Raw genomic sequence first — 25,594 nt, forward strand, 5'->3', positions numbered from 1 at the left:
TTTCTGTGTGTGCGTTACCAGAGATATAATACTCCATGAAGTATGTATTATCCCCCTTGTTAAAGAAGTATATATCTAATGTCACCACTAATGTCACGTTTCATGCGTTATTTGGCCATGAATGGCTCTTCGAGTATAGATCAGCTATGGTACTGGGGAGCCGTCGGGTCAGCACCCTGTGATCCTGGGCAAATCAGGTAATCTGGTGACAAAACACGAGCAAGTCTTTGTATAAAGTAGCTGGTGCTCGTGTAAAGCGCCCTCCCTTCGGGTTGAGTTCGCTCTGTCTATGTAAACTCCCCCCACCCGCACACCCGCCCTCCCTGTTTTCAGTTTCCTCCTTCCACGTTGCGCTCCAGCGCCTTCACTTTCGCTTTCGGTTCTGCGGGAGGGTGAGGCTGGTGAGGCCGGGCACAGAGAGCACCCAGCCGGCTGCACAGACTCTCCATGGCGCTGCTAGACGTCCTCCAGGGGCCCCGGGACTGGACCCTGCCCCTGGACAGCACTGAGGGCGACGGGGGCCAGGGGCCCCGCGGGGAGCTGCTCGGGGGCCACATGGCGCTGCCCAGGGGGCTGGAGGTAAGGAGGGGCGGGGCAGGAGTGCCAGGGGGCACCGAGGGCACCGCCCGCAGGCCTGGCCGTGCCTCTCGGGCAGGATCACGTATGTACAATGTAGAAGTAAAGTCTGCGCCTCTGATGGACAGTGTACCACCGGCCCTGACTGCAGTCCCCCGGGACCCTTGTTACTCTCCAGACACTCTCCGCTCTCACAGGCGTGCCCGTGCCTCTGGAACTGCGTCATATATGTATTGTACATAGTAGAAATAACGTCTGCTACCGGCCCTGTCTGCTGTACCTCAGGCACCCTTGTTACTCTCCAGGCGGTCTTCCCTCCGCTCTCACAGGCCTGGCCGTGCCTCTGGGGCAGGATCATGTATGTACAATGTAGAAGTAAAGTCTGCGCCTCTGATGGACAATGTCCCACCGGCCCTGACTGCTGTCCGTCGGGGACCCTTGTTACTCTCCAGGCACTCTCCTCTCCGCTCTCACAGACCTGGCCGTGCCTCCGGGGCAGGATCACGTATGTACAATGTAGAAGTAAAGTCTGCGCCTCTGATGGACAGTGTACCACCGGCCCTGACTGCAGTCCCCCGGGACCCTTGTTACTCTCAGGCAGTCTTCTCTCCGCTCTCACAGGCGTGTCCCTGCCTCTGGAACTGCGTCATATATGTATTGTACATAGTAGAAATAACGTCTGCTACCGGCCCTGTCTGCTGTACCTCAGGCACCCTTGTTACTCTCCAGGCGGTCTTCCCTCCGCTCTCACAGGCCTGGCAGTGTCTCTGGGACAGGATCGTGTGTGTACAGTGTAGAAGTAACGTCTGTGCCCTCACAGGTGGAGGACGGACCCCTGAGGCATGGTCCACTCCCATTCGGATGGACAATGTATCAACGGCCCTGACTGCAGTCCCCCGGGACCCTTGTTACTCCCAGGCAGTCTTCTCTCCGCTCTCACAGGCGTGTCCCTGCCTCTGGAACTGCGTGATATATGTATAGTATATAGTAGAAATAACGCCTGCCACCGGCCCTGACTGCTGTCCTTCAGGCACCCTTGTTACTCTCCAGGCGGTCTTCTCTCCGCTCTCACAGGCCTGGCTGTGCCTCTGGGGCAGGATAATGTATGTACAGTGTAGAAGTAACGTCTGTGCCCTCACAGATGGAGGATGGACACCCGAGGCATGGTCTACTCTCCTTTTGATGGACAATGTACCACCACAATGTACCACCGGCCCTGACTGCTGACCGTCGGGAACCCTTGTTACTCTCCAGCTTTGTTTCTGCTCTCACAGGCGTGTCAGTGAGACGTGTTTAAATCCAGTAACTTAGCTTGTATCACCAACCCCTGCTGGACTATCAGGCCTCATTATTCATTTGAAACAATGCAGTATTTCCCCCCTTTGCGTAATACTTGTGTAGAAATACTTTGCACAGCTCTCGACAATTGTAGATGATTTCTTAATGTGTTTGCTGTTGTGGGGTTATAAATGGAATTCACTTCTTCCCCCAGTGTTTTTTATTGCCATGGATATAAAAATACAGGCCAGGCCGGTAAAATATTGGCCAGGATGGAGTCCTCCCTCCTGAGTTTAAAAGACTCACCCCTGGGGTAATAAGCGTCTCCTTACCCACAGTATTTAAAAGGCTCTGTGCTCCTAAAGCATGGGAATGTTTGTAGACCCCTCAAAGTGTACATGTCTCTCCACCCCCCTCCTGGGTGTCTCTCCTTAACAAATAATATAACCGTACAGCCCGCTGCCGAGGTCTATGCTGGTTGTTAAAGGCCCTTACCCCGAGTTATAGGCCCGAGCAGTAGCCGAGGGCCTATGACGAGAGAGAGGACCTTTAACATCTGGTACAGTTATAAGGCTATTAGAACATTCCACCCAATAAGGGTAGAATGTTCTAGATTAATAAAAGAGAAACAGAAAGATAAACATTGGAATGTTGGTGTCACGGTTTCGGCCGGGTCTAGTCAGGACTCTGTTAGGGGCACCCCTTGAGGTCACAGAATATCTCCCAAAGAGGTCGTGTACTGGGGCAGAAGAGCAGCTAAAGGCATGCACGGAAATGACAGCTATGGACAGGCACAGGAAACAGGAAAGTGAAGGCAGAGCAACCTTAGTGTGAACAGGAAAAGGATCAGTAATGGACAAACACGTTGGGGTTACCACTAAGGTTGTAAACAGGGTTGGGCTCAGAACCTCCCACAGCAACAGGGAATGTCAATGTGTGAGAAAGTAGCCTCTTTCTAGCCTTGTTACCCCCACTTTTGGCCTGTTTGTGAGTGTATGTCAGGGTGTTTTCACTGTCTCACTGAGATCCTGCTAGCCAGAGCCCAGTGCTCATAGTAAAAACCCTATGTTTCCAGTATGTTTGTTATGTGTCACTGGGACCCTGCTAGTCAGGACCCCAGTGCTCATAAGTTTGTGGCCTATATGTATGTGTTCCCTGTGTGGTGCCTAACTGTCTCACTGAGGCTCTGCTAACCAGAACCTCAGTGGTTATGCTCTCTCATTTCTTTCAAATTGTCACTAACAGGCTAGTGACCAATTTTACCAATTTACATTGGCTTACTGGAACACCCTTATAATTCCCTAGTATATGGTACTGAGGTACCCAGGGTATTGGGGTTCCAGGAGATCCCTATGGGCTGCAGCATTTCTTTTGGCACCCATAGGGAGCTCTGACAATTCTTACACAGGCCTGCCACTGCAGCCTGAGTGAAATAACGTCCACGTTATTTCACAGCCATTTACCACTGCACTTAAGTAACTTATAAGTCACCTATATGTCTAACCTTTACCTGGTAAAGGTTAGGTGCAAAGTTACTTAGTGTGAGGGCACCCTGGCACTAGCCAAGGTGCCCCTACATTGTTCAGGGCCAATTCCCCGGACTTTGTGAGTGCGGGGACACCATTACACGCGTGCACTACATATAGGTAACTACCTATATGTAGCTTCACAGTGGTAACTCCGAATATGGCCATGTAACATGTCTATGATCATGGAATTGCCCCCTCTATGTCATCCTGGCATAGTTGGCACAATCCCATTATCCCAGTGGTCTGTAGCACAGACCCTGGTACTGCCAAACTGCCTTTCCTGGGGTTTCACTGCAGCTGCTGCCAACCCCTCAGACAGGTTTCTGCCCTCCTGGGGTCAAGCCAGGCTTGTCCCAGGATGGCAGAACAAAGGACTTCCTCTGAGAGAGGGTGTTACACCCCCTCCCTTTGGAAAATGGTGTGAAGGCAGTGGAGGAGTAGCCTCCCCCAGCCTCTGGAAATGCTTTCATGGGCACATTTGGTGCCCATTTCTGCATAAGCCAGTCTACACCGGTTCAAGGACCCCTTAGCCCTGCTCTGGCGCGAAACTGGACAAAGGAAAGGGGAGTGACCACTCCCCTGACCTGCACCTCCCCTGGGAGGTGTCCAGAGCTCCTCCAGTGTGCTCCAGACCTCTGCCATCTTGGAAACAGAGGTGCTGCTGGCACACTGGACTGCTCTGAGTGGCCAGTGCCACCAGGTGACGTCAGAGACTCCTTCTGATAGGCTCCTTCAGGTGTCGCTAGCCTATCCTCTCTCCTAGGTAGCCAAACCCTCTTTTCTAGCTATTTAGGGTCTCTGTCTCTGGGGAAACTTTAGATAACGAATGCAAGAGCTCATCAGAGTTCCTCTGCATCTCTCTCTTCACCTTCTGCCAAGGAATTGACTGCTGACCGCGCTGGAAGCCTGCAAAACTGCAACATAGTACCAAAGACGACTACTGCAACTCTGTAACGCTGATCCTGCCGCCTTCTCGACTGTTTTCCTGGTGGTGCATGCTGTGGGGGTAGTCTGCCTCCTCTCTGCACTAGAAGCCCTGAAGAAATCTCCAGTGGGTCGACGGAATCTTCCCCCTGCAACCGCAGGCACCAAAGAACTGCATTACCGGTCCCTTGGGTCTCCTCTCAGCACGACGAGCGAGGTCCCTTGAATCCAGCAACTCTGTCCAAGTGACTCCCACAGTCCAGTGACTCTTCAGTCCAAGTTTGGTGGAGGTAAGTCCTTGCCTCCCCACGCCAGACTGCATTGCTGGTAACCGCGACTTTTGCAGCTACTCCGGCCCCTGTGCACTTCCGGTGGAAATCCTTTCTGCACAGCCAAGCCTGGGTCCACGGCACTCTAACCTGCATTGCACGACTTTCTAAGTTGGTCTCTGGCGACGTGGGACTCCTTTGTGTAACTTCGGGTGAGCACCGTTTCACACATCCTCGTAGTGCCTGTTTCTGGCACTTCTCCGGGTGCTACCTGCTGCTGAGAGGGCTCCTTGTCTTGCTCGACGTCCCCTCTGTCTCCTGGCGCAATTGGCGACATCCTGGTCCCTCCTGGGCCACAGCAGCATCCAAAAACGCTAACCGCACGATTTGCAGCTAGCAAGGCTTGTTGGCGTTCTTTCGGCAGGAAAACACTTCTGCACGACTCTCCACCGCGTGAGGGATCCGTCCTCCAAAGGGGAAGTCTCTAGCCCTTGTCGTTCCTGCAGAAACCTAAGCTTCTTCAGTCCAGTAGAAGCTTCTTTGCACCCACAGCTGGCATTTCCTGGGCATCTGCCCATCTCCGACTTGCTTGTGACTTTTGGACTTGGTCCCCTTGTTCCACAGGTACCCTCGACTGGAAATCCACCGTTGTTGCATTGCTGGTTTGTGTCTTTCCTGCAGAATTCCCCTATCACGACTTCTTTGTCCTTTGGGGAACTTTAGTGCACTTTGCACTCACTTTTCAGGGTCTTGGGGTGGGCTATTTTTCTAACCCTCACTATTTTCTAATAGTCCCAGCGACCCTCTACAAGGTCACATAGGTTTGGGGTCCATTCGTGGTTCGCATTCCACTTTTGGAGTATATGGTTTGTGTTGCCCCTATCCCTATGTGTTCCCATTGCATCCTATTGTAACTATACATTGTTTGCACTGTTTTCTAAGACTATACTGCATATTTTTGCTATTGTGTACATATAACTTGTGTATATTTCCTATCCTCTCACTGAGGGTACACTCTGAGATACTTTGGCATATTGTCATAAAAATAAAGTACCTTTATTTTTAGTATAACTGTGTATTGTGTTTTCTTATGATATTGTGCAAGTGACACTTGTGGTACTGTAGTAGCTTCACACGTCTCCTAGTTCAGCCTAAGCTGCTCTGCTAAGCTACCATTATCTATCAGCCTATGCTGCTAGACACCCTATACACTAATAAGGGATAACTGGGCCTGGTGCAAGGTGTAAGTACCCCTTGGTACTCACTACAAGCCAGTCCAGCCTCCTACACAATGCCTCTGTGCAGTTTGCACTTACAGATAGTCACCCCACAAACCCCATAGAAAGGAGGCAGCAGAAGTGATTCTGTCTCTGGATCCTAGAGCACAAACAAGGATAGTACTTACATACACAAGACAAGCTCTTGTGGGTCCAGCTGGAAACACAGTGGCGATTCCTGGAAAAACAGCAATAGCACACTGTCACTGTTAGGCACAAAAGACAATGTATAACTCTAGACAAAGGATGGGGGCTGGAATTGCCTCCTGGAAACCAGGAGCCAACCCCAGTATAAAGGAGAACACTTATACACTGGGGAAGACTGATAGTACACTTACCAGAAACAAATACCCAAGAGGAAATGGAAACAGAAGGAACAAACTAGGAGGCAGAGGCAGGAACAGAGAACAGGCTCAGGCTGCAGCAAAGGCAGCAACAGGACTGGGAAACAGAGAGCAAGCTCTGGCTGGAACAAGCAGGAACAAGACTGGGAAACAGAGAGCAGGCTCTGGCTGGAACAAGCAGGAACAGGTCTGGAATACAAGGAGCTGAAACAAGCAGGAACAGGGCTGAGAAACAGCAGGTTCAGGCTGGAACAAGCAGGAATAAGACTGGGAAACAGAGAGCAAGCTCTGGCTGGAACAAGCAGGAACAGGACTGGGAAACAGAGAGCAGGCTCTGGCTGGAACAAGTAAGAATAGGACTAGAACACAAGGAGCTGGAACAAGCAGGAACAGGGCTGGGAAACAGAGAGCAGCCTCTGGCTGGAACAAGCAGGAACAAGACTGGGAAACAGAGGGAAGGCTCTGGCTGGAACAAGCAGGAACAGGACTGGGAAACATAGAGCAAGGTCTGGCTGGAACAAGCATGAACAGGACTGGCAAACAGAGGGAAGGCTCTGGCTGGAACAAGCAAGAACAGGTCTGGAATACAAGGAGCTGAAACAAGCAGGAACAGGGCTGAGAAACAGAGAGCAGGTTCAGGCTGGAACAAACAGGACTGGGAAACAGAGAGCAGGCTCTGGCTGGAACAAGCAGGAACAGGACTGGGAAACAGAGAACAGGCTCTGGCGGGAACAAGCAAGAACAGGACAGGAACACAGGGAGCTGGAACAAGCAGCAACAGGACTGGGAAACAGAGAGCAGGCTCTGGCTGAAACAATGAGAAACAGGGCTAAGAAACAGGGAGCAGACTCTGGCTGGAAAAAGCAGGAACAAAACTGGGAAAACAGAGAGCAGGTTCAGGCTGAAGCAGAACTGGAACACAATCCAGCAAGGGGTCTGGAACACAAAGGAATCGAACTCCAATGCATGACGAGGAGCTTCAGGAAATGGCAGCTTATATGACGTTCCAGGCAGCAGCAAGCCCAGGGCAGAGTCACATGGCTGTGCTGCACAAGAGAGGTCACAGGTGTATGCAGTTTTAGTCTTTCACAAGTCCTGGAGGAGAGAATCCAGTATAAGGGAACAACCGGACTTTTCCCATAGGAAGCAATGGACAGAAGATTAAAGGTCTACCGGCTACCAGGCAGTGCATTATGGGACCTGAAGTCCATGGGAGCAAATGTAGTTCTTCCATAGCATACCATATCGAAAAGGGAAGCAAACAGAAGTTAAAAAGGGACTCTGGGTAAGTGTTAATGATGATTCCCATGCTACAGACAGTCCGTTTACAGCACCCCCTAGAGATGTGACGGCAGGGTCGAAACAGCTGGAGTTTATAGCAGCCATTATAAGCTGGGAACTACTCCACTGTCTTCAGTGGAGCTCTCAACATTCCAGTGTTCTAATCCCCACTAATGGAACAGAGAGAGGCGGTCTTCAGTACCATCACACCGCTGTCTTCAATGAAGCTCTCAACATTCCAGCATTTTAATCCCCCCTAATGGAACAGAGAGAGGCGGTCTTCAGTACCGTCACACCGCTGTCTTCAATGGAACTCTCAACATTTCAGCATTCTAGTACCCCTAATGGAACAGAGAGAGGATGTCTTCAGTACCGTCACACCGCTGTCTTCAATGGAACTCTCAACATTTCAGCATTCTAATACCCTCTAATGGAACAGAGAGAGGTTGTCTTCAGTACCGTCACACAGCTGTTTTAAATGGAGTTCTCAACATTCCAGCATTCTAATACCCCTAATGGGACAGAGAGAGGCTGTCTTCAGTACCGTCACACCGCTGTCTTCAATGAAGCTCTCAACATTCCAGCGTTCTAATCCCCCCTAATGGGACAGAGAGAGGCTGTCTTCAGTACCGTCACACCACTGTCTTCAATGGAGCTCTCAACATTCCAGCGTTCTAATCCTTCCTAATGGAACAGAGAGAGGGTGTCTTCAGTACTGTCTCACTGCTGTCTTCAATGGAGCTCTCAACATTCCAGCATTCTAATACCCCTAATGGAACAGAGAGAGGGTATCTTCTGCACCGTCACACCGCTGTCTTCAATGGAGCTTTCAACATTCCAGCATTCTAATCCCCCCTAATGGACTAGAGAGAGGCTGTCTTCAGTACCGTCACACCGCTGTCTTCAATGGAGCTCTCAACATTCCAGCATTCTAATACCCCTAATGGAACGGAGAGAGGGTGTCTTCAGTACCGTCACATTGCTGTCTTCAATGGAACTCTCAACATTCCAGCATTCTAATACCCCTAATGGAACAGAGAGAGGGTGTCTTCAGTGCCGTCACATCGCTGTCCTCAATGGAGCTCTCAACATTCCAGCATTCTAATACCCCTCATGGAACAGAGAGAGGGTGTCTTCAGTACCGTCACACCGCTCTCTTCAGTGAAGCTCTCAACGTTCCAGCATTCTAATACCCCTAATGGAATGGAGAGAGGGTGTCTTCAGTACCGTCACACCGCTGTCTTAAATGGAGCTCTCTACATTCCAGCATTCTAATACCCCTAGTGGAACAGAGAGAGAGGCTTTCTTCAGTACCATCACACCGCTGTCTTAAATGGAGCTCTCAACATTCCAGCATTCTAATACCCTCTAATGGAACAGAGAGAGGTTGTCTTCAGTACCGTCACACCGCTGTCTTAAATGAACTTCTCAACATTCCAGCGTTCTAATACTCCCTAATGGAACAGAGAGAGGCGGTCTTCAGTACCATCACACCGCTGTCTTCAATGAAGCTCTCAACATTCCAGCATTTTAATCCCCCCTAATGGAACAGAGAGAGGCGGTCTTCAGTACCGTCACACCGCTGTCTTCAATGGAACTCTCAACATTTCAGCATTCTAGTACCCCTAATGGAACAGAGAGAGGATGTCTTCAGTACCGTCACACCGCTGTCTTCAATGGAACTCTCAACATTTCAGCATTCTAATACCCTCTAATGGAACAGAGAGAGGTTGTGTTCAGGACCGTCACACAGCTGTTTTAAATGGAGTTCTCAACATTCCAGCATTCTAATACCCCTAATGGGACAGAGAGAGGCTGTCTTCAGTACCGTCACACCGCTGTCTTCAATGAAGCTCTCAACATTCCAGCGTTCTAATCCCCCCTAATGGGACAGAGAGAGGCTGTCTTCAGTACCGTCACACCACTGTCTTCAATGGAGCTCTCAACATTCCAGCGTTCTAATCCTTCCTAATGGAACAGAGAGAGGGTGTCTTCAGTACTGTCTCACTGCTGTCTTCAATGGAGCTCTCAACATTCCAGCATTCTAATACCCCTAATGGAACAGAGAGAGGGTATCTTCTGCACCGTCACACCGCTGTCTTCAATGGAGCTTTCAACATTCCAGCATTCTAATCCCCCCTAATGGACTAGAGAGAGGCTGTCTTCAGTACCGTCACACCGCTGTCTTCAATGGAGCTCTCAACATTCCAGCATTCTAATACCCCTAATGGAACGGAGAGAGGGTGTCTTCAGTACCGTCACATTGCTGTCTTCAATGGAACTCTCAACATTCCAGCATTCTAATACCCCTAATGGAACAGAGAGAGGGTGTCTTCAGTGCCGTCACATCGCTGTCCTCAATGGAGCTCTCAACATTCCAGCATTCTAATACCCCTCATGGAACAGAGAGAGGGTGTCTTCAGTACCGTCACACCGCTCTCTTCAGTGAAGCTCTCAACGTTCCAGCATTCTAATACCCCTAATGGAATGGAGAGAGGGTGTCTTCAGTACCGTCACACCGCTGTCTTAAATGGAGCTCTCTACATTCCAGCATTCTAATACCCCTAGTGGAACAGAGAGAGAGGCTTTCTTCAGTACCATCACACCGCTGTCTTAAATGGAGCTCTCAACATTCCAGCATTCTAATACCCTCTAATGGAACAGAGAGAGGTTGTCTTCAGTACCGTCACACCGCTGTCTTAAATGAACTTCTCAACATTCCAGCGTTCTAATACTCCCTAATGGAACAGAGAGAGGGTGTCTTCAGTACCGTAACAGCGGTGTCTTCAATGGTGCTCTCAACATTCCAGCATTCTAATACCCCTAATTGAACAGAGAGAGGGTGTCTTCAGTACCGTCACACCGCTGTCTTAAATGGAGCTCTCAACATTCCAGCATTCTAATACCCCTAGTGGAAGAGAGAGAGGCTTTCTTCAGTACCGTCAAACCCGTCTTCAATGGAGCTCTCAACATTCCAGCATTCTAATACCCTCTAATGGAACAGAGAGAGGTTGTCTTCAGTACCGTCACACCGCTGTCTTAAATGGACTTCTCAACATTCCAGAGTTCTAATACCCCCTAATGGAACAGAGAGAGGGTGTCTTCAGTACCGTCACACCGCTGTCTTCAATGGAGCTCTCAACATTCCAGCGTTCTAATCCCCCCTAATAGAACCGACAGAGGCTGTCTTCAGTACCGTCACACCACTGTCTTAAATGGAGCTCTCAACATTCCAGCGTTCTAATCCCCCCTAATGGGACAGAGAGAGGCTGTCTTCAGTACCGTCACACCGCTGTCTTCAATGGAGCTCTCAACATTCCACCATTCTAATACCCCTAATGGAACGGAGAGAGGGCGTCTTCAGTACCGTCACATCGCTGTCTTCAATGGAACTCTCAACATTCCAGCATTCTAATCCCCCCTAATGGAACAGAGAGAGGCTGTCTTCAGTACCCTCACATCGCTGTCTTCAATGGAGCTCTCAACATTCCAGCATTCTAATACCCCTAGTGGAACAGAGAGAGTATTTCTTCAGTACCGTCACACCGCTGTCTTCTATGGAGCTCTCAACATTCCAGCATTCTAATCCCCTCTAATGGAACAGAGAGAGGCGGTCTTCAGTACCGTCACACCGCTGTCTTTAATGGAGCTCTCAACATTCCAGCATTCTAGTACCCCTAATGGAACAGAGAGAGGGTGTCTTCAGTACTGTCACACCGCTGTCTTCAATGGAGCTCTCAACATTCCAGCATTCTAATACCCCTAATGGAACAGAGAGAGGGTGTATTCAGTACCGTCACACCGCTGTCTTCAATGGACTTCTCAACATTCCAGCATTCTAATACCCCTAATGGAACAGAGAGAAGCGTTCTTCAGTACCGTCACACCACTGTCTTCAATGGAGCTCTCAACATTCCAGCATTCTAATACCCCTAATGCAACAGAGAGAGGGTGTCTTCAGTACCGTCACACTGCTGTCTTCGATGGAGCTCTCAACATTCCAGCATTCTAATACCCCTAATGCAACAGAGAGAGGATGTCCTCAGTACCGTCACACCGCTGTCTTCAATGGAGCTCTCAATATTCCAGCGTTCTAATACCCCTACTGGAACAGAGAGAGGGTGTCTTCAGTACCGTCACACCGCTGTCTTCAATGGAGCTCTCAACATTCCTGCATTCTAATACCCTCTAATGGAACAGAGAGAGGGTGTCTTCAGTACCGTCACACCGCTGTCTTCAATGGAGCTCTCCACATTCCAGCATTCTAATACCACCTAATGGAACAGAGAAAGGGTGTTTTCAGTACAGTCACACCGCTGTCTTCAATGGAGCTCTCAGCATTCCGGCATTCTAATCCCCCCTAGTGGACTAAAGAGAGGCGGGCTTCAGTGCCGTCACACCGCTGTCTTCGATGGAGCTCTCAACATTCCAGTATTCTAATCCTGCCTAATGGAACAGCGATAGGGTGTCTTCAGTACCGTCACACCGCTGTCTTCAATGGAGCTCTCAACATTCCAGCATTCTAATACCCCTAGTGGAACAGAGAGAGGGTGTCTTCAATACCGTCACACCGCTGTCTTCAATGGAGCTCTCAACATTCCACCATTCTAATACCCTCTAATGGAACAGAGAGAGGATGTCTTCAGTACCGTCACACCGCTGTCTTCAATGGAGCTCTCAACATTCCAGCATTCTAATACCCCTAATGGAACAGAGAGAGGCTGTCTTCAGTACCGTCACACCGCTGTCTTCAATGGAGCTCTCAACATTCCATCATTCTAATACCCCTAATGAGACAGACAGAGGGTGTCTTCAGTACAGTCACACCTCTGTCTTCAATGGAGCACTCAACATTCCAGATTTCTAATCCCCCCTAATGGAACAGAGAGAGGGTGTCTTCAGTACTGTCACACCGCTGTCTTCAATGAAGCTCTCAACATTCCAGCATTCTAATCCACCCTAATGGAACAGAGAGAGGCGGTCTTCAGTACCGTCACACCGCTGTCTTCAATGGAGCTCTCAACATTCCAGCATTTTAATACCCCTAATGGAACAGAGAGAGGCTGTCTTCAGTACCGACACACCGCTGTCTTCAATGGAGCTCTCAACATTCCAGCATTCTAATACCCCTAATGGAACAGAAAGAGGCTGTCTTCAGTACCGTCACACCGCTGTCTTTAATGGGGCTCTCAACATTCCAGCATTCTAAAACCCCTAATGGAACAGAAAGAGGGGGTCTTCAGTACCGTCACACCGCTGTCTTCAATTGAGCTCTCAACATTCCAGCATTCTAAACCCCCCTAATGGAACAGAGAGAGGGTGTCTTCAGTACCGTCACATCGCTGTCTTCAATGGATTTCTCAACATTCCAGCATTCTAATACCCCCTAATGGAACAGAGAGAGGGTGTCTTCAGTACCGTCACACCGCTGTCTTCTATGAAGCTCTCAGCATTCCAGCATTCTAATACCCCTAATGGAACAGAGAGAGGCTGTCTTCAGTACCATCACACTGCTGTCTTCTATGGAGGTCTCAACATTCCAGCATTCTAATACCCCTAATGGAACGGAGAGAGGGTGTCTTCAGTACCGTCACATTGCTGTCTTCAATGGAACTCTCAACATTCCAGCATTCTAATACCCCTAATGGAACAGAGAGAGGGTGTCTTCAGTGCCGTCACATCGCTGTCCTCAATGGAGCTCTCAACATTCCAGCATTCTAATACCCCTCATGGAACAGAGAGAGGGTGTCTTCAGTACCGTCACACCGCTCTCTTCAGTGAAGCTCTCAACGTTCCAGCATTCTAATACCCCTAATGGAACGGAGAGAGGGCGTCTTCAGTACCGTCACACCGCTGTCTTCAATGGAACTCTCAACATTCCAGCATTCTAATCCCCCCTAATGGAACAGAGAGAGGCTGTCTTCAGTACCGTCACATCGCTGTCTTCAATGGAGCTCTCAACATTCCAGCATTCTAATACCCCTAGTGGAACAGAGAGAGTATTTCTTCAGTACCGTCACACCACTGTCTTCTATGGAGCTCTCAACATTCCAGCATTCTAATCCCCTCTAATGGAACAGAGAGAGGCGGTCTTCAGTACCGTCACACCGCTGTCTTTAATGGAGCTCTCAACATTCCAGCATTCTAGTACCCCTAATGGAACAGAGAGAGGGTGTCTTCAGTACTGTCACACCGCTGTCTTCAATGGAGCTCTCAACATTCCAGCATTCTAATACCCCTAATGGAACAGAGAGAGGGTGTATTCAGTACCGTCACACCGCTGTCTTCAATGGACTTCTGAACATTCCAGCATTCTAATACCCCTAATGGAACAGAGAGAGGCGTTCTTCAGTACCGTCACACCACTGTCTTCAGTGGAGCTCTCAACATTCCAGCATTCTAATACCCCTAATGCAACAGAGAGAGGGTGTCTTCAGTACCGTCACACTGCTGTCTTCGATGGAGCTCTCAACATTCCAGCATTCTAATACCCCTAATGCAACAGAGAGAGGATGTCCTCAGTACCGTCACACCGCTGTCTTCAATGGAGCTCTCAATATTCCAGCGTTCTAATACCCCTACTGGAACAGAGAGAGGGTGTCTTTAGTACTGTCACACCGCTGTCTTCAATGGAGCTCTCAACATTCCTGCATTCTAATACCCTCTAATGGAACAGAGAGAGGGTGTCTTCAGTACCGTCACACCGCTGTCTTCAATGGAGCGCTCCACATTCCAGCATTCTAATACCACCTAATGGAACAGAGAAAGGGTGTTTTCAGTACAGTCACACCGCTGTCTTCAATGGAGCTCTCAGCATTCCGGCATTCTAATCCCCCCTAATGGACTAAAGAGAGGCGGTCTTCAGTACCGTCACACCGCTGTCTTCAATGGAGCTCTCAACATTCCAGTTTTTTAATCCTGCCTAATGGAACAGCGATAGGGTGTCTTCAGTACCGTCATACCGCTGTCTTCAATGGAGCTCTCAACATTCCAGCATTCTAATACTCTAGTGGAACAGAGAGAGGGTGTCTTCAATACCGTCACACCGCTGTCTTCAATGGAGCTCTCAACATTCCACCATTCTAATACCCTCTAATGGAACAGAGAGAGGATGTCTTCAGTACCGTCACACCGCTGTCTTCAATGGAGCTCTCAACATTCCAGCATTCTAATACCCCTAATGGAACAGAGAGAGGCTGTCTTCAGTACCGTCACACCGCTGTCTTCAATGGAGCTCTCAACATTCCATCATTCTAATACCCCTAATGAGACAGACAGAGGGTGTCTTCAGTACAGTCACACCTCTGTCTTCAATGGAGCACTCAACATTCCAGATTTCTAATCCCCCCTAATGGAACAGAGAGAGGGTGTCTTCAGTACTGTCACACCGCTGTCTTCAATGAAGCTCTCAACATTCCAGCATTCTAATCCCCCCTAATGGAACAGAGAGAGGCGGTCTTCAGTACCGTCACACCGCTGTCTTTAATGGGGCTCTCAACATTCCAGCATTCTAATACCCCTAATGGAACAGAGAGAGGGTGTCTTCAGTACCGTCACACCGCTGTCTTCAATGGAGCTCTCAACATTCCAGCATTCTAATACCCCTAATGGAACAGAGAGAGGGTGTCATCAGTACCGTCACACCGCTGTCTTCAATGGAGCTCTCAACATTCCAGCATTTTAATACCCCTAATGGAACAGAGAGAGGCTGTCTTCAGTACCGACACACCGCTGTCTTCAATGGAGCTCTCAACATTCCAGCATTCTAATACCCCTAATGGAACAGAAAGAGGCTGTCTTCAGTACCGTCACACCGCTGTCTTTAATGGGGCTCTCAACATTCCAGCATTCTAAAACCCCTAATGGAACAGAAAGAGGGGTCTTCAGTACCGTCACACCGCTGTCTTCAATTGAGCTCTCAACATTCCAGCATTCTAATCCCCCCTAATGGAACAGAGAGAGGGTGTCTTCAGTACCGTCACATCGCTGTCTTCAATGGATTTCTCAACATTCCAGCATTCTAATACCCCATAATGGAACAGAGAGAGGGTGTCTTCAGTACCGGCACACCGCTGTCTTATATGAAGCTCTCAGCATTCCAGCATTCTAATACCCCTAATGGAACAGAGAGAGGCTGTCTTCAGTACCATCACACTGCTGTCTTCTATGGAGGTCTCAACATTCCAGCATTCTAATACCCCTAATGGAACAGAGAGAGGGTGTTGTCAGTACCGTCACACTACGGAGGTCCTATTTGTATTTCCTCAAGTTTAGACCATCACCTTGTTTAATCACTCAGTCAGCCATGCCTAGATTCTAGAGAATACTTAAGTTTAAATCTAACCTCATGTGTTTTTAACAACAGTATACCACAGATACCAATAATGTGATTCTTTTGTTATCTTTTATCCTAAAACATAAAGTATTTTAATGAAATAATGTAAAAGGTTTTACACTAAATAACACAATAATTAAACACAATATTGTAAATCACCATAAGGTTGATCCCTTTTGAGAATGAATTGCCACCTAATTTGAGGTGTAGGTACAATTTCAGTTTCAAGACTAGATTTCGGTTGCACAACTTTGATACATAATATACTGCTTTGGTATTGGAGGGGACGATTTGACCACAACCCTTCCAGATACTGAATCTGTCAGAAATGATGTTATTAGTTGAGAGGTGTGGGAAGCCAACTCAAATGTTAACCACAATCCTTGTCGGGGTGAACCACAAAACGCACTAAATAGTTCTGGGCTCAACCCCCTGGTACCTTTGGCACAGGGCAGACAGGCTTAACTTAGACGCAATGTGTAAAGAGTTTATTCTGTACTAAATTCAAAATGCAAAACAATAAACATCCTAAAATGAATTATTAAAAAAAGACTTACATTTAATAAAATAAGCAAAATGACAAAAAAATGATAACGGGAACTGAAGATATGAATTTTTAAAGTTTTGAGTATAAATAGCCCCATGAAGCACAATGTGCCGGTGATGGTCAGTGATCGCAGTAGAACAGGACGTAGACACAATCTGACGCTGACTGTGATGGAGTGCTTGTAGGAGACCCGAATCAGGTTTGTCCTGATCAATGATTTTACCTTCTGACTGTAGTCCTTTAAGCTCCAATCCACCACAGGAGTACAATTCTCCAGCCCCCCATGAGTTCAGGGGAGGCACGTAGAGGCTCAGAGGGTGGCAGGCTGAGGCCAAGAAGAGGGTCCAGGCCCAGCTGCCACTAGTCAGCCGAGCAGTTGCAGGAAAGGCCTCTTGTAGCTTAATGTGTCCTTATAGCTTGAAATTGATGTCAGCCCTATGACCCTTGGTTAAGCAGGATTAGTCCTCTTCTGATCGGAAATAGGTGCCTGGACATGCCCCATTTATGCCTGGCACAAGCTAGTGGGTGGTATTGACCCCTGAGGATGCCCTGACCAATGGGGTAATGGTTCCCCAGGGTAACCCCACCCACGTTGGGCATGTTCAAGATGCCGGAAGTCTTTGGCCACACTAATCTTGCGTTCTGAGGGCTAGCACTAAAATCCAGCTTTAGGCAGTCCCATATACAGGAGACTCCAATCAGGAATGTATACATTTTACCAAGTTGAACGGAGGAGCACAGGCATTTTACCCCTGGTTTACAGGGGTTAAGTGCACAGAGTTCTATAACTAGAAAAAATAGGGTTCAGCAAAAAGGCAAATAAATTGCTGCAGGAAGGGCAAATTTCCAAAAGTACCCATTTGGAATCCCATTTTAGGAGTCACGAAAATGTTTAAACTCCAAACATGAAACTAGTACATTTAGTCCAATGTACCTTTGGACCTGAGCACATTGCTGCTGAGAGGGCCCTCCTAGCAGGGCAGAAAATTCACAATTTGGCTCCAGATCTAGAGTAATACTTCTGCGATGGCATTCAGAGCTGGGCAGAATCTTCTGGATGTTGCCCCCAGATCGGAACCAATACATCTGAAGTAGCTTTTGGACCCGGGTGCAATACTCCTAAGGTACCCTTCAGACTTAGACATAATGAGCTGAAGGTGGCCTTCAAAATCTGAAACTGCTCTAAATATGACTTCCAGATCTGGGCCAGTACTGAAATGAGCTGGTAAAATTAGTCTAGATGTGGCTCCTAGAGCTGAACAATACTTCTAAGGTGTCCTCCAGACCTTGGCACAGTACTCCTAAGGCAGCCTTCAAATCTGGTCGCAATACTCCCGAGGTGTCTTTCAGACCTTGGGACAAGACTCCAGATGTCAACTTCAGACAGATACACTGTGCTATATACGTGGCCTTAAGAGAAACTGACTTGGTCTATAGATCTGGGCACAATAATCCTGAAATGACCTTTAGTCCTGGGCACAGTATTCCTGGTGTGGCCTCAATCAGGAGGTATCCTCCTGACCTCGTCACAATAGTCCTGAAGTAGCCTTCAGACCTGAGCACAATACTTCTGCGGGTCCTCCAGACCTGTGCACAATACTCCTGAGGTGGTCTTCAGACCATGGCATAACACTAATGAAGTGACCTTCAAAATGGGATAACGCGCCTCAGATGTGACTGCCAGATCTGGACTAACACTCCTGAGGTGGGCTTCAGACCTGGGCACAATATTCATGGGGTGGGCTTCAGAGCTGGGCACAATACACATGACATCCTTCAGACCTGAGTGTAGAACTTCTGGGGTGACCCACAGAATGGCACACTGTGTTCTAGATATAATCTACAACTCTGAACCAATACTTCAGCTGTGATCTCCAGACCTGGACACAGTACTACAGATGAGGTCCCCAGATCTGGACCATTAGTCCTGAGGTGTACTATAGATGTGGCCACAATACTCTGGAGGTGGCCTACAGACCAGGGAGCGCTACTCCAGATTTCTTCTTCAGAATGGTACACAGTGCTTTAGATGTAACCCCCAGATCTGAATCAGTACTTCTAAAGGCTGTCTCCAGATCTGGACCGGTACTTCTAAAGGCTGTCTCTAGATCTGGATCAGTACTCCTAAAGGCTGTCTCTAGATCTGGACCAGTACTTCTAAAGGCTGTCTCTAGATCTGGACCGGTACTCCTAAAGGCTGTCTTTAGATCTGGACCGGTACTTCTAAAGGCTGTCTCTATATCTGGACCGGTACTTCTAAAGGTTGTCTCTAGATCTGGACCGGTACTTCTAAAGGCTGTCTCTAGATCTGGACCGGTACTCCTAAAGGTTGTCTCTAGATCTGGACCGGTACTTCTAAAGGCTGTCTCTAGATCTGCACCGGTACTTCTAAAGGCTGTCTCTAGATCTGGACCGGTACTTCTAAAGGCTGTCTCTAGATCTGGACCGGTACTTCTAAAGGCTGTCTCTAGATCTGGACCGGTACTTCTAAAGGTTGTCTCTAGATCTGGACCGGTACTTCTAAAGGCTGTCTCTAGATCTGGACCGGTACTTCTAAAGGTTGTCTCTAGATCTGGACCGTTACTTCTAAAGGTTGTCTCTAGATCTGAATCAGTGCTTCTAAAGGCTGTCTCTAGATCTGGATCAGTACTTCTAAAGGCTGTCTCTAGATCTGGACCAGTACTTCTAAAGGCTGTCTCTAGATCTGTACCGGTACTTCTAAAGGCTGTCTCCAGATCTGGATCGGTACTTCTAAAGGCTGTCTCTAGATCTGGACCAGTACTTCTAAAGGCTGTCTCTAGAGCTGGACCAGTACTCCTAAAGGCTGTCTCTAGATCTGGACCAGTACTCCTAAAGGCTTTCTCCAGATCTGGACCAGTACCTCTAAAGGCTGTCTCTAGATCTGGACCGGTACTTCTAAAGGCTGTCTCCAGATCTGGATCAGTACTTCTAAAGGCTGTCTCTAGATCTGGACCAGTACTTCTAAAGGCTTTCTCCAGAGCTGGACCGGTACTCCTAAAGGCTGTCTCTAGATCTGGACCAGTACTTCTAAAGGCTGTCTCTAGATCTGGACCGGTACTCCTAAAGGCTGTCTCCAGATCTGGACCGGTACTTCTAAAGGCTGTCTCTAGATCTAGACCAGTACTTCTAAAGGCTGTCTCTAGATCTGGATCAGTACTTCTAAAGGCTGTCTCTAGATCTGGACCAGTACTTCTAAAGGCTGTCTCTAGAGCTGGACCGGTACTCCTAAAGGTTGTTTCTATACCTGGGCACAGTACTCCTGAGGTGACCTTCAGGATAGTATTTCAGATGTGGTCTGCAGAACAAAACACTGTGATTTAGATCTGACTCACACCGCCTCTATAGTTGAAACAATACTCTTGAGGTGACCTACTGACCTGGACACAATACTCCTGATGTAGCTTTCCGACTTGAACACAATGCGCCCGTCACCACAGAATTGTAGATCGAGGCACAATACTAATGAGGTGGCATTCTGAACAAAATACTCCAAGCTGTAGATGCAGCCTTCAGATTTGGACCAAAACGAATGAGCTGGCCCCCAGACATGAGTGCAGTACTCCTGAAGTGACCTGTTGACCTCAGCTCAATACTCCAAACGTGGTCCCCAAATCTGGACCAATAGTCGTGAGGTTTCCTCCAGACATCGGTACAATACTCCCGAGGCGTCCTTTAGGCTTCAGGTTTCCAGGGATGAAGTAATATACTTGAGGTGATCTTCAGACCTGGACACAATACGTCTGCAGGTCGTCCAGACCTGTGCACAATACTCTTGAGGTGGCCTACAGACCAGGACACAAGTTTCTAGCTGTAGATTTCAGAGTGGAAAACCTTGCTGTAGGTGTGATCTCCAGACCTGGACGAGTACTCCTGAGGTTTTCTCCACATCTGGGTACAATATTCCTGAGGCGTCCTTTAGACTTCAGGTTTTGAGACCTCAGCTCATACCCTTGAGGTGACCTTCAGGCCTGGACACAGTACTCCTGCTGTATGTTTCAAACGAGAGCCCAGTGGTCCTGTGGTGAATTTTAGACCTCAGCATAATACCCCAGATGTGGCTTTCCGAGTGAAACATTATGCTTTATGTGTGGCCTCTAGATCAGGATCAGTCCTCCTGCGGTATCTTCCAGATATGGACACAATGCTCCGGAGGTAGTACTTGGGTTGAAACTCCAGATGTGGCTTCAGAAAGACACACTATGCTCAAGATGTAGCGTCCACGTTTGGACCAACGCTTGTGAGATAACGCCCAGACCTTAGCACTTTACGCCTGAGGTAGTCATCAGAACTGGGCAAACTACTCCAGACCACTACTACCTCCAGCCCCATGGAGGCATTAAGAGAAAGATGGAAGTGAGAAATACGCCCCTGGAAGATGAGGATTGGGCGAAGGCAAAGAGGGCCCTTAGAGTGTTCGCGGTCTCTATGAAATTGAGGTTCATCCATCCTAAATACCTTCATGTGGTCTGCTACAGCCCCACCACAGTCAGCAGAATGAAACACAGCCTCGATCCCCCTGCGTGAGACGCGGAGTGGAGTTGGGAACATCCCTTTGCACAGTATTAGCAGCATATTTATGATGTTGTGACTTCAGTGGTAGGTCAGCCGGTTCTGCCACAGCCAAAAATGGTAATGCTGGGCTTGATGGATGAATGGTGTTTAGACAGAATATCAGAAAGACAAGGACAAAATATTGTGAAGGTAAATGTCTATGGGAAACTAAGTTTTTTATATATAACTTCACATATAGGCACCTTGACGATATGTATAACTTCAAGGTACGTAGACATAGAGTGAGCGAGAGTAAATCTACACGTATTTGCTCTCGGTGGTTTAATCCTCATTTTATTGACACAATATTCTGTCCACACAATATTTTTGTTTCCGATATTCTGTCAGTGATCCGCGTGAATAGGGGCAGCGAAGCTTTCGGCTGGCGGTGAACACTGCACATCACTGGAGGGCGCAAATAACTCCCTCTGTGCCAGAATGGACCCGCGGAGTGCAGTACTGAGCTAGAGAAGAGCAGTTTGTATATATGTCGGTGGGATACCCCGAAAAACATTGCAAAATATGGGACAAGTGGGGCCCAGACTCCTCTCATACCGATATACGACACTTTAAAAGGACACTGTATACTCTACGCACTGGAGAAGGCGTGGATACTTCAATTGCTTATATTCTCACGTTTGTTTGTGCTCATACATTTTAATAAAGACAGACATGTTTTATTAAAGAGTATTCACTGCCTGGTGCTCTTTCACTGCCTGCCTCTCCCTGTCTGCCTCTCCTTCACTGCCTGCTTCTCCTTCACTGCCTGCCTCTCCTTCTGCCTGCCTCTCCTTCACTGCCTGCCTCTCCTTCTGCCTGCCTCTCCTTCACTACCTGCCTCTCCTTCACTTCCTGCCTCTCCTTCACCGCCTGCCTCTCCTTCACCGCCTGCCTCTCCTTCACTGCCTGCCTCTCCTTCACTTCCTGCCTCTCCTTCACCGCCTGCCTCTCCTTCACCTCCTGCCTCTCCTTCACTGCCTGCCTCTCCTTCACCTCCTGCCTCTCCTTCACCGCCTGCTTCTCCTTCACTGCCTGCCTCTCCTTCTGCCTGCCTCTCCTTCACTGCCTGCCTCTCTTTTACCTCCTGCCTCTCCTTCACCGCCTGCTTCTCCTTCACTGCCTGCCTCTCCTTCACTGCCTGCCTCTCTTTTACCGTCTGCCTCTCCTTCACTGCCTGCCTCTCCTTCACCGCCTGCTTCTCCTTCACTGCCTGCCTCTCCTTCTGCCTGCCTCTCCTTCACTGCCTGCCTCTCTTTTACCGTCTGCCTCTCCTTCACTGCCTGCCTCTCCTTCACTTCCTGCCTCTCCTTCACCGCCTGCCTCTCCTTCACCGCCTGCCTCTCCTTCACTGCCTGCCTCTCCTTTACCGCCTGCCTCTCCTTCACCGCCTGCCTCTCCTTCACTTCCTGCCTCTCTTTCACTGTCTGCCTCTCCTTCACTGCCTGCTTCTCCTTCACTGGCTGCCTCTCCTTCACTGCCTGCCTCTCCTTCAACTGCCTGCTTCTCCTTCACTGCCTGCCTCTCTTTCACCGTCTGCCTCTACTTCACCGTCTGCCTCTCCTTCACTGCCTGCCTCTCCTTCACTGCCTGCCTCTCTTTCACCGTCTTCTTCTCCGTCACTGCCTGCCTCTCCTGCCTGCCTCACTGCCTGTCACTCCTTCACTGCCTGTCAGTCCTCCCCCTTCATCGTGACTCACTCCTTGACCCAGTACTGATAGTGTGCATCTCTCCCTGCAGCCTGCCCGCTTCCTTCAGTCGTGCACTGAGGGCCACAATGGTGCCAAGATCGAGCTCTGGCATGGGACGACCACCCTGGCCTTCAAGTTCCAGCATGGAGTGATCGTAGCTGTGGACTCACGCGCCTCCGCCGGGAGTTACATAAGTGAGTGATATCCTATTCACAAGAACAAGGTCACCACTCTCACCGACAGATCACAGGTTCAGGCCTTGGACAGCAGAGCTACCCCCCAGATCACAATGAGATGACGTGCAGACCTTGGACAGCAGAGCTACCCCCAGATTACACAGCTCTCTCAGATTCAGGCCTCAGGCAGCAGAGGTATACCTCAGGTCACAGATCCCAGCCTCGGCCATCAGACAGCAGAGCTACACCTCAGGTCACACAGGTCGCAGGTTCAGGCTTCAGACAGCAGAGCTGCACCTCAGGTCACACACCTCAGGTCACACAGATCACAGGCTCAGCCCTCAGACAGCAGAGCTACACCTCAGGTCACACAGATCACAGGCTCGACCCTCAGACAGCAGAGCTACACCTCAGGTCACACAGATCACAGGCTCGACCCTCAGACAGCAGAGCTGCACCTCAGGTCACACAGATCACAGGCTCAGCCCTCAGACAGCAGAGCTGCACCTCAGGTCACACAGATCACAGGCTCGACCCTCAGACAGCAGAGCTGCACCTCAGGTCACACAGATCACAACCTCAGCCCTCAGACAGCAGAGCTACACCTCAGGTCACACAGATCACAGGCTCGACCCTCAGACAGCAGAGCTGCACCTCAGGCCACAGATCCCAGCCTCGGCCATCAGACAGCAGAGCTACACCTCAGGTCACACAGATCACAGGCTCGACCCTCAGACAGCAGAGCTGCACCTCAGGTCACACAGATAACAGGCTCAGCCCTCAGACAGCAGAGCTACACCTCAGGTCACACAGATCACAGGCTCGACCCTCAGACAGCAGAGCTGCACCGCAGGCCACAGATCCCAGCCTCGGCCATCAGACAGCAGAGCTACACCTCAGGTCACACAGATCACAGGCTCAGCCCTCAGACAGCAGAGCTACACCTCAGGTCACACAGATCACAGGCTCGACCCTCAGACAGCAGAGCTGCACCTCAGCTCACACAGATCACAGGCTCAGCCCTCAGACAGCAGAGCTGCACCTCAGGTCACACAGATCACAGGCTCGACCCTCAGACAGCAGAGCTGCACCTCAGCTCACACAGATCACAGGCTCGACCCTCAGACAGCAGAGCTGCACCTCAGGTCACACAGATCACAGGCTCGACCCTCAGACAGCAGAGCTGCACCTCAGCTCACACAGATCACAGGCTCGACCCTCAGACAGCAGAGCTGCACCTCAGCTCACACAGATCACAGGCTCAGCCCTCAGACAGCAGAGCTGCACCTCAGCTCACACAGGTTCAGGCCTCAGACAGCAGAGCTACACCTCAGATCACACAGCTCTCTCAGATTCAGGCGTGAAGGAAAGAGCCCCTATTCTGTGATTCAGGAAGGTTTTGGGAGAACGAGAAAAAGGTGTCAGGCATAACCATAAAGATTTCCACAGTAGAGAGATTATAGCATACAGCTTCAGAGTCAAATGTCAGTGATCAATCAAAGCAGAACCCACAATAAAGAGATGTTCAGGAACCTCGGTAGTCTCAGAGCAGCACAGATCCGGGCAAAGTCTGTGCGTAAAGGAATGAGGCAACCTACCCGAGCATCACACATCTTCATTACCATAGCAACGCTTTTGCAACATGTTTCTTCATGCTTCAGTCAGTCAATCACCTTTCAGTGTCTTCATGGGAAGCAGAAACATGTCCTCGTCTTCTCAGTGAGAAACAAAAGTCCCTGAGAGTTCTCAAAATTTTACTCCCCTTAAGAAAACTGCAGTTTCATGGTTTCTACATCATTTTAGTAAAACACAACCTACCTACTGAGTGTCTGTGCTTAGGGCCTGATTGACATCTTCACGGACAAGTTACTCCGTTGCAACGATGACGGACGTCCCGTCCTCCGAAATCTAAATCTCATTATATGCAATACTCTCTAGCCCTCCCACCCTCTCTGCAACATTTATTCTCTTCCCTCCCACTCGCCTTGTTACTCCTGTTTCATCTACGTCTTCCCTTATCGTTCTTTTCTCTTATTGTTTCTTTCCTTTTTCCTTACCCTTGTCTTTGCTATGCTCATACTCTGCTCTAGTCACTTTCCATCTCTTATCTCTGAACCCCACCATCTTTATCCTTGCCAAGGTGTACAGTGTTTAATCATGCTTGTTACCCTTGGGAGCCACTTTTGTGAGTACCGTGGCCCTGAGATGTTTTCAGGACATCTGATGAAAGGACACCCCAGCAGCTGTGAGCTGACCTATAACTAATATCGTGGTGTGGACTCTATCTCTCAGTGCCTCAAACATCACATTTATTTGAGTCGCAAATCTGTGCATTGTTAACACCTAGCATCCTAAAATATGTCTGTTCGTGGCAGTCCCACTCTTGTATCAGAAGCAAGAAGGCTGAGAAGCAAGATTTGAGCTTGTGATGGCACAGATGGCAGAAGCATGCTGCGCGTTAGCTGAATGTCTATCTTCTTGGGGCATTAATAGAACATTTGCTGGGATGGAATAAAGGCGCAGTCACCGATGCTCCAAAGTCAGGCTTCTGTACCTTGAGAACCTTTTGGAAATATTAGCAGGCTCGGCCTGAGGAAGCTGGGGCTGGGCAGGACAGCGGCATAAGGTGTTGCCATTGGTGTCACAGGAGAAAGTGCCACCGCAATTCTTGGTAAAATGGGACTTTGCATCACTCCTGCAGACACTTGCTTGTGTAGCTTTTTTTCCAGTTTTTCCCCAAACGCCCCAAAATGTATTTAGCTGTATTTTGCCTATTTGTTTGGTCTCTTCCAAGGGAA

The 25,594-nt window shown here is 49.1% G+C and overlaps 1 protein-coding gene across 1 annotated transcript in view; it reads left to right on the top strand.

The window, feature by feature from the left end:
* Window positions 1-354: 354 nt before the first annotated feature.
* Window positions 355-25,594, top strand: part of PSMB8 (proteasome 20S subunit beta 8) — a 70,348-nt gene continuing 45,108 nt past the window's right edge. The window contains exons 1-2 of the mRNA XM_069241927.1: window positions 355-579; window positions 22,670-22,814. Of these exons, the coding sequence (XP_069098028.1) occupies window positions 448-579; window positions 22,670-22,814 (277 nt within the window). The 5' untranslated portion in view covers window positions 355-447. The remainder of the gene's footprint in view (window positions 580-22,669; window positions 22,815-25,594) is intronic.

Source organism: Pleurodeles waltl, chromosome 6, assembly GCF_031143425.1.
Source record: "Pleurodeles waltl isolate 20211129_DDA chromosome 6, aPleWal1.hap1.20221129, whole genome shotgun sequence".
Lineage (NCBI taxonomy): Eukaryota > Metazoa > Chordata > Amphibia > Caudata > Salamandridae > Pleurodeles > Pleurodeles waltl.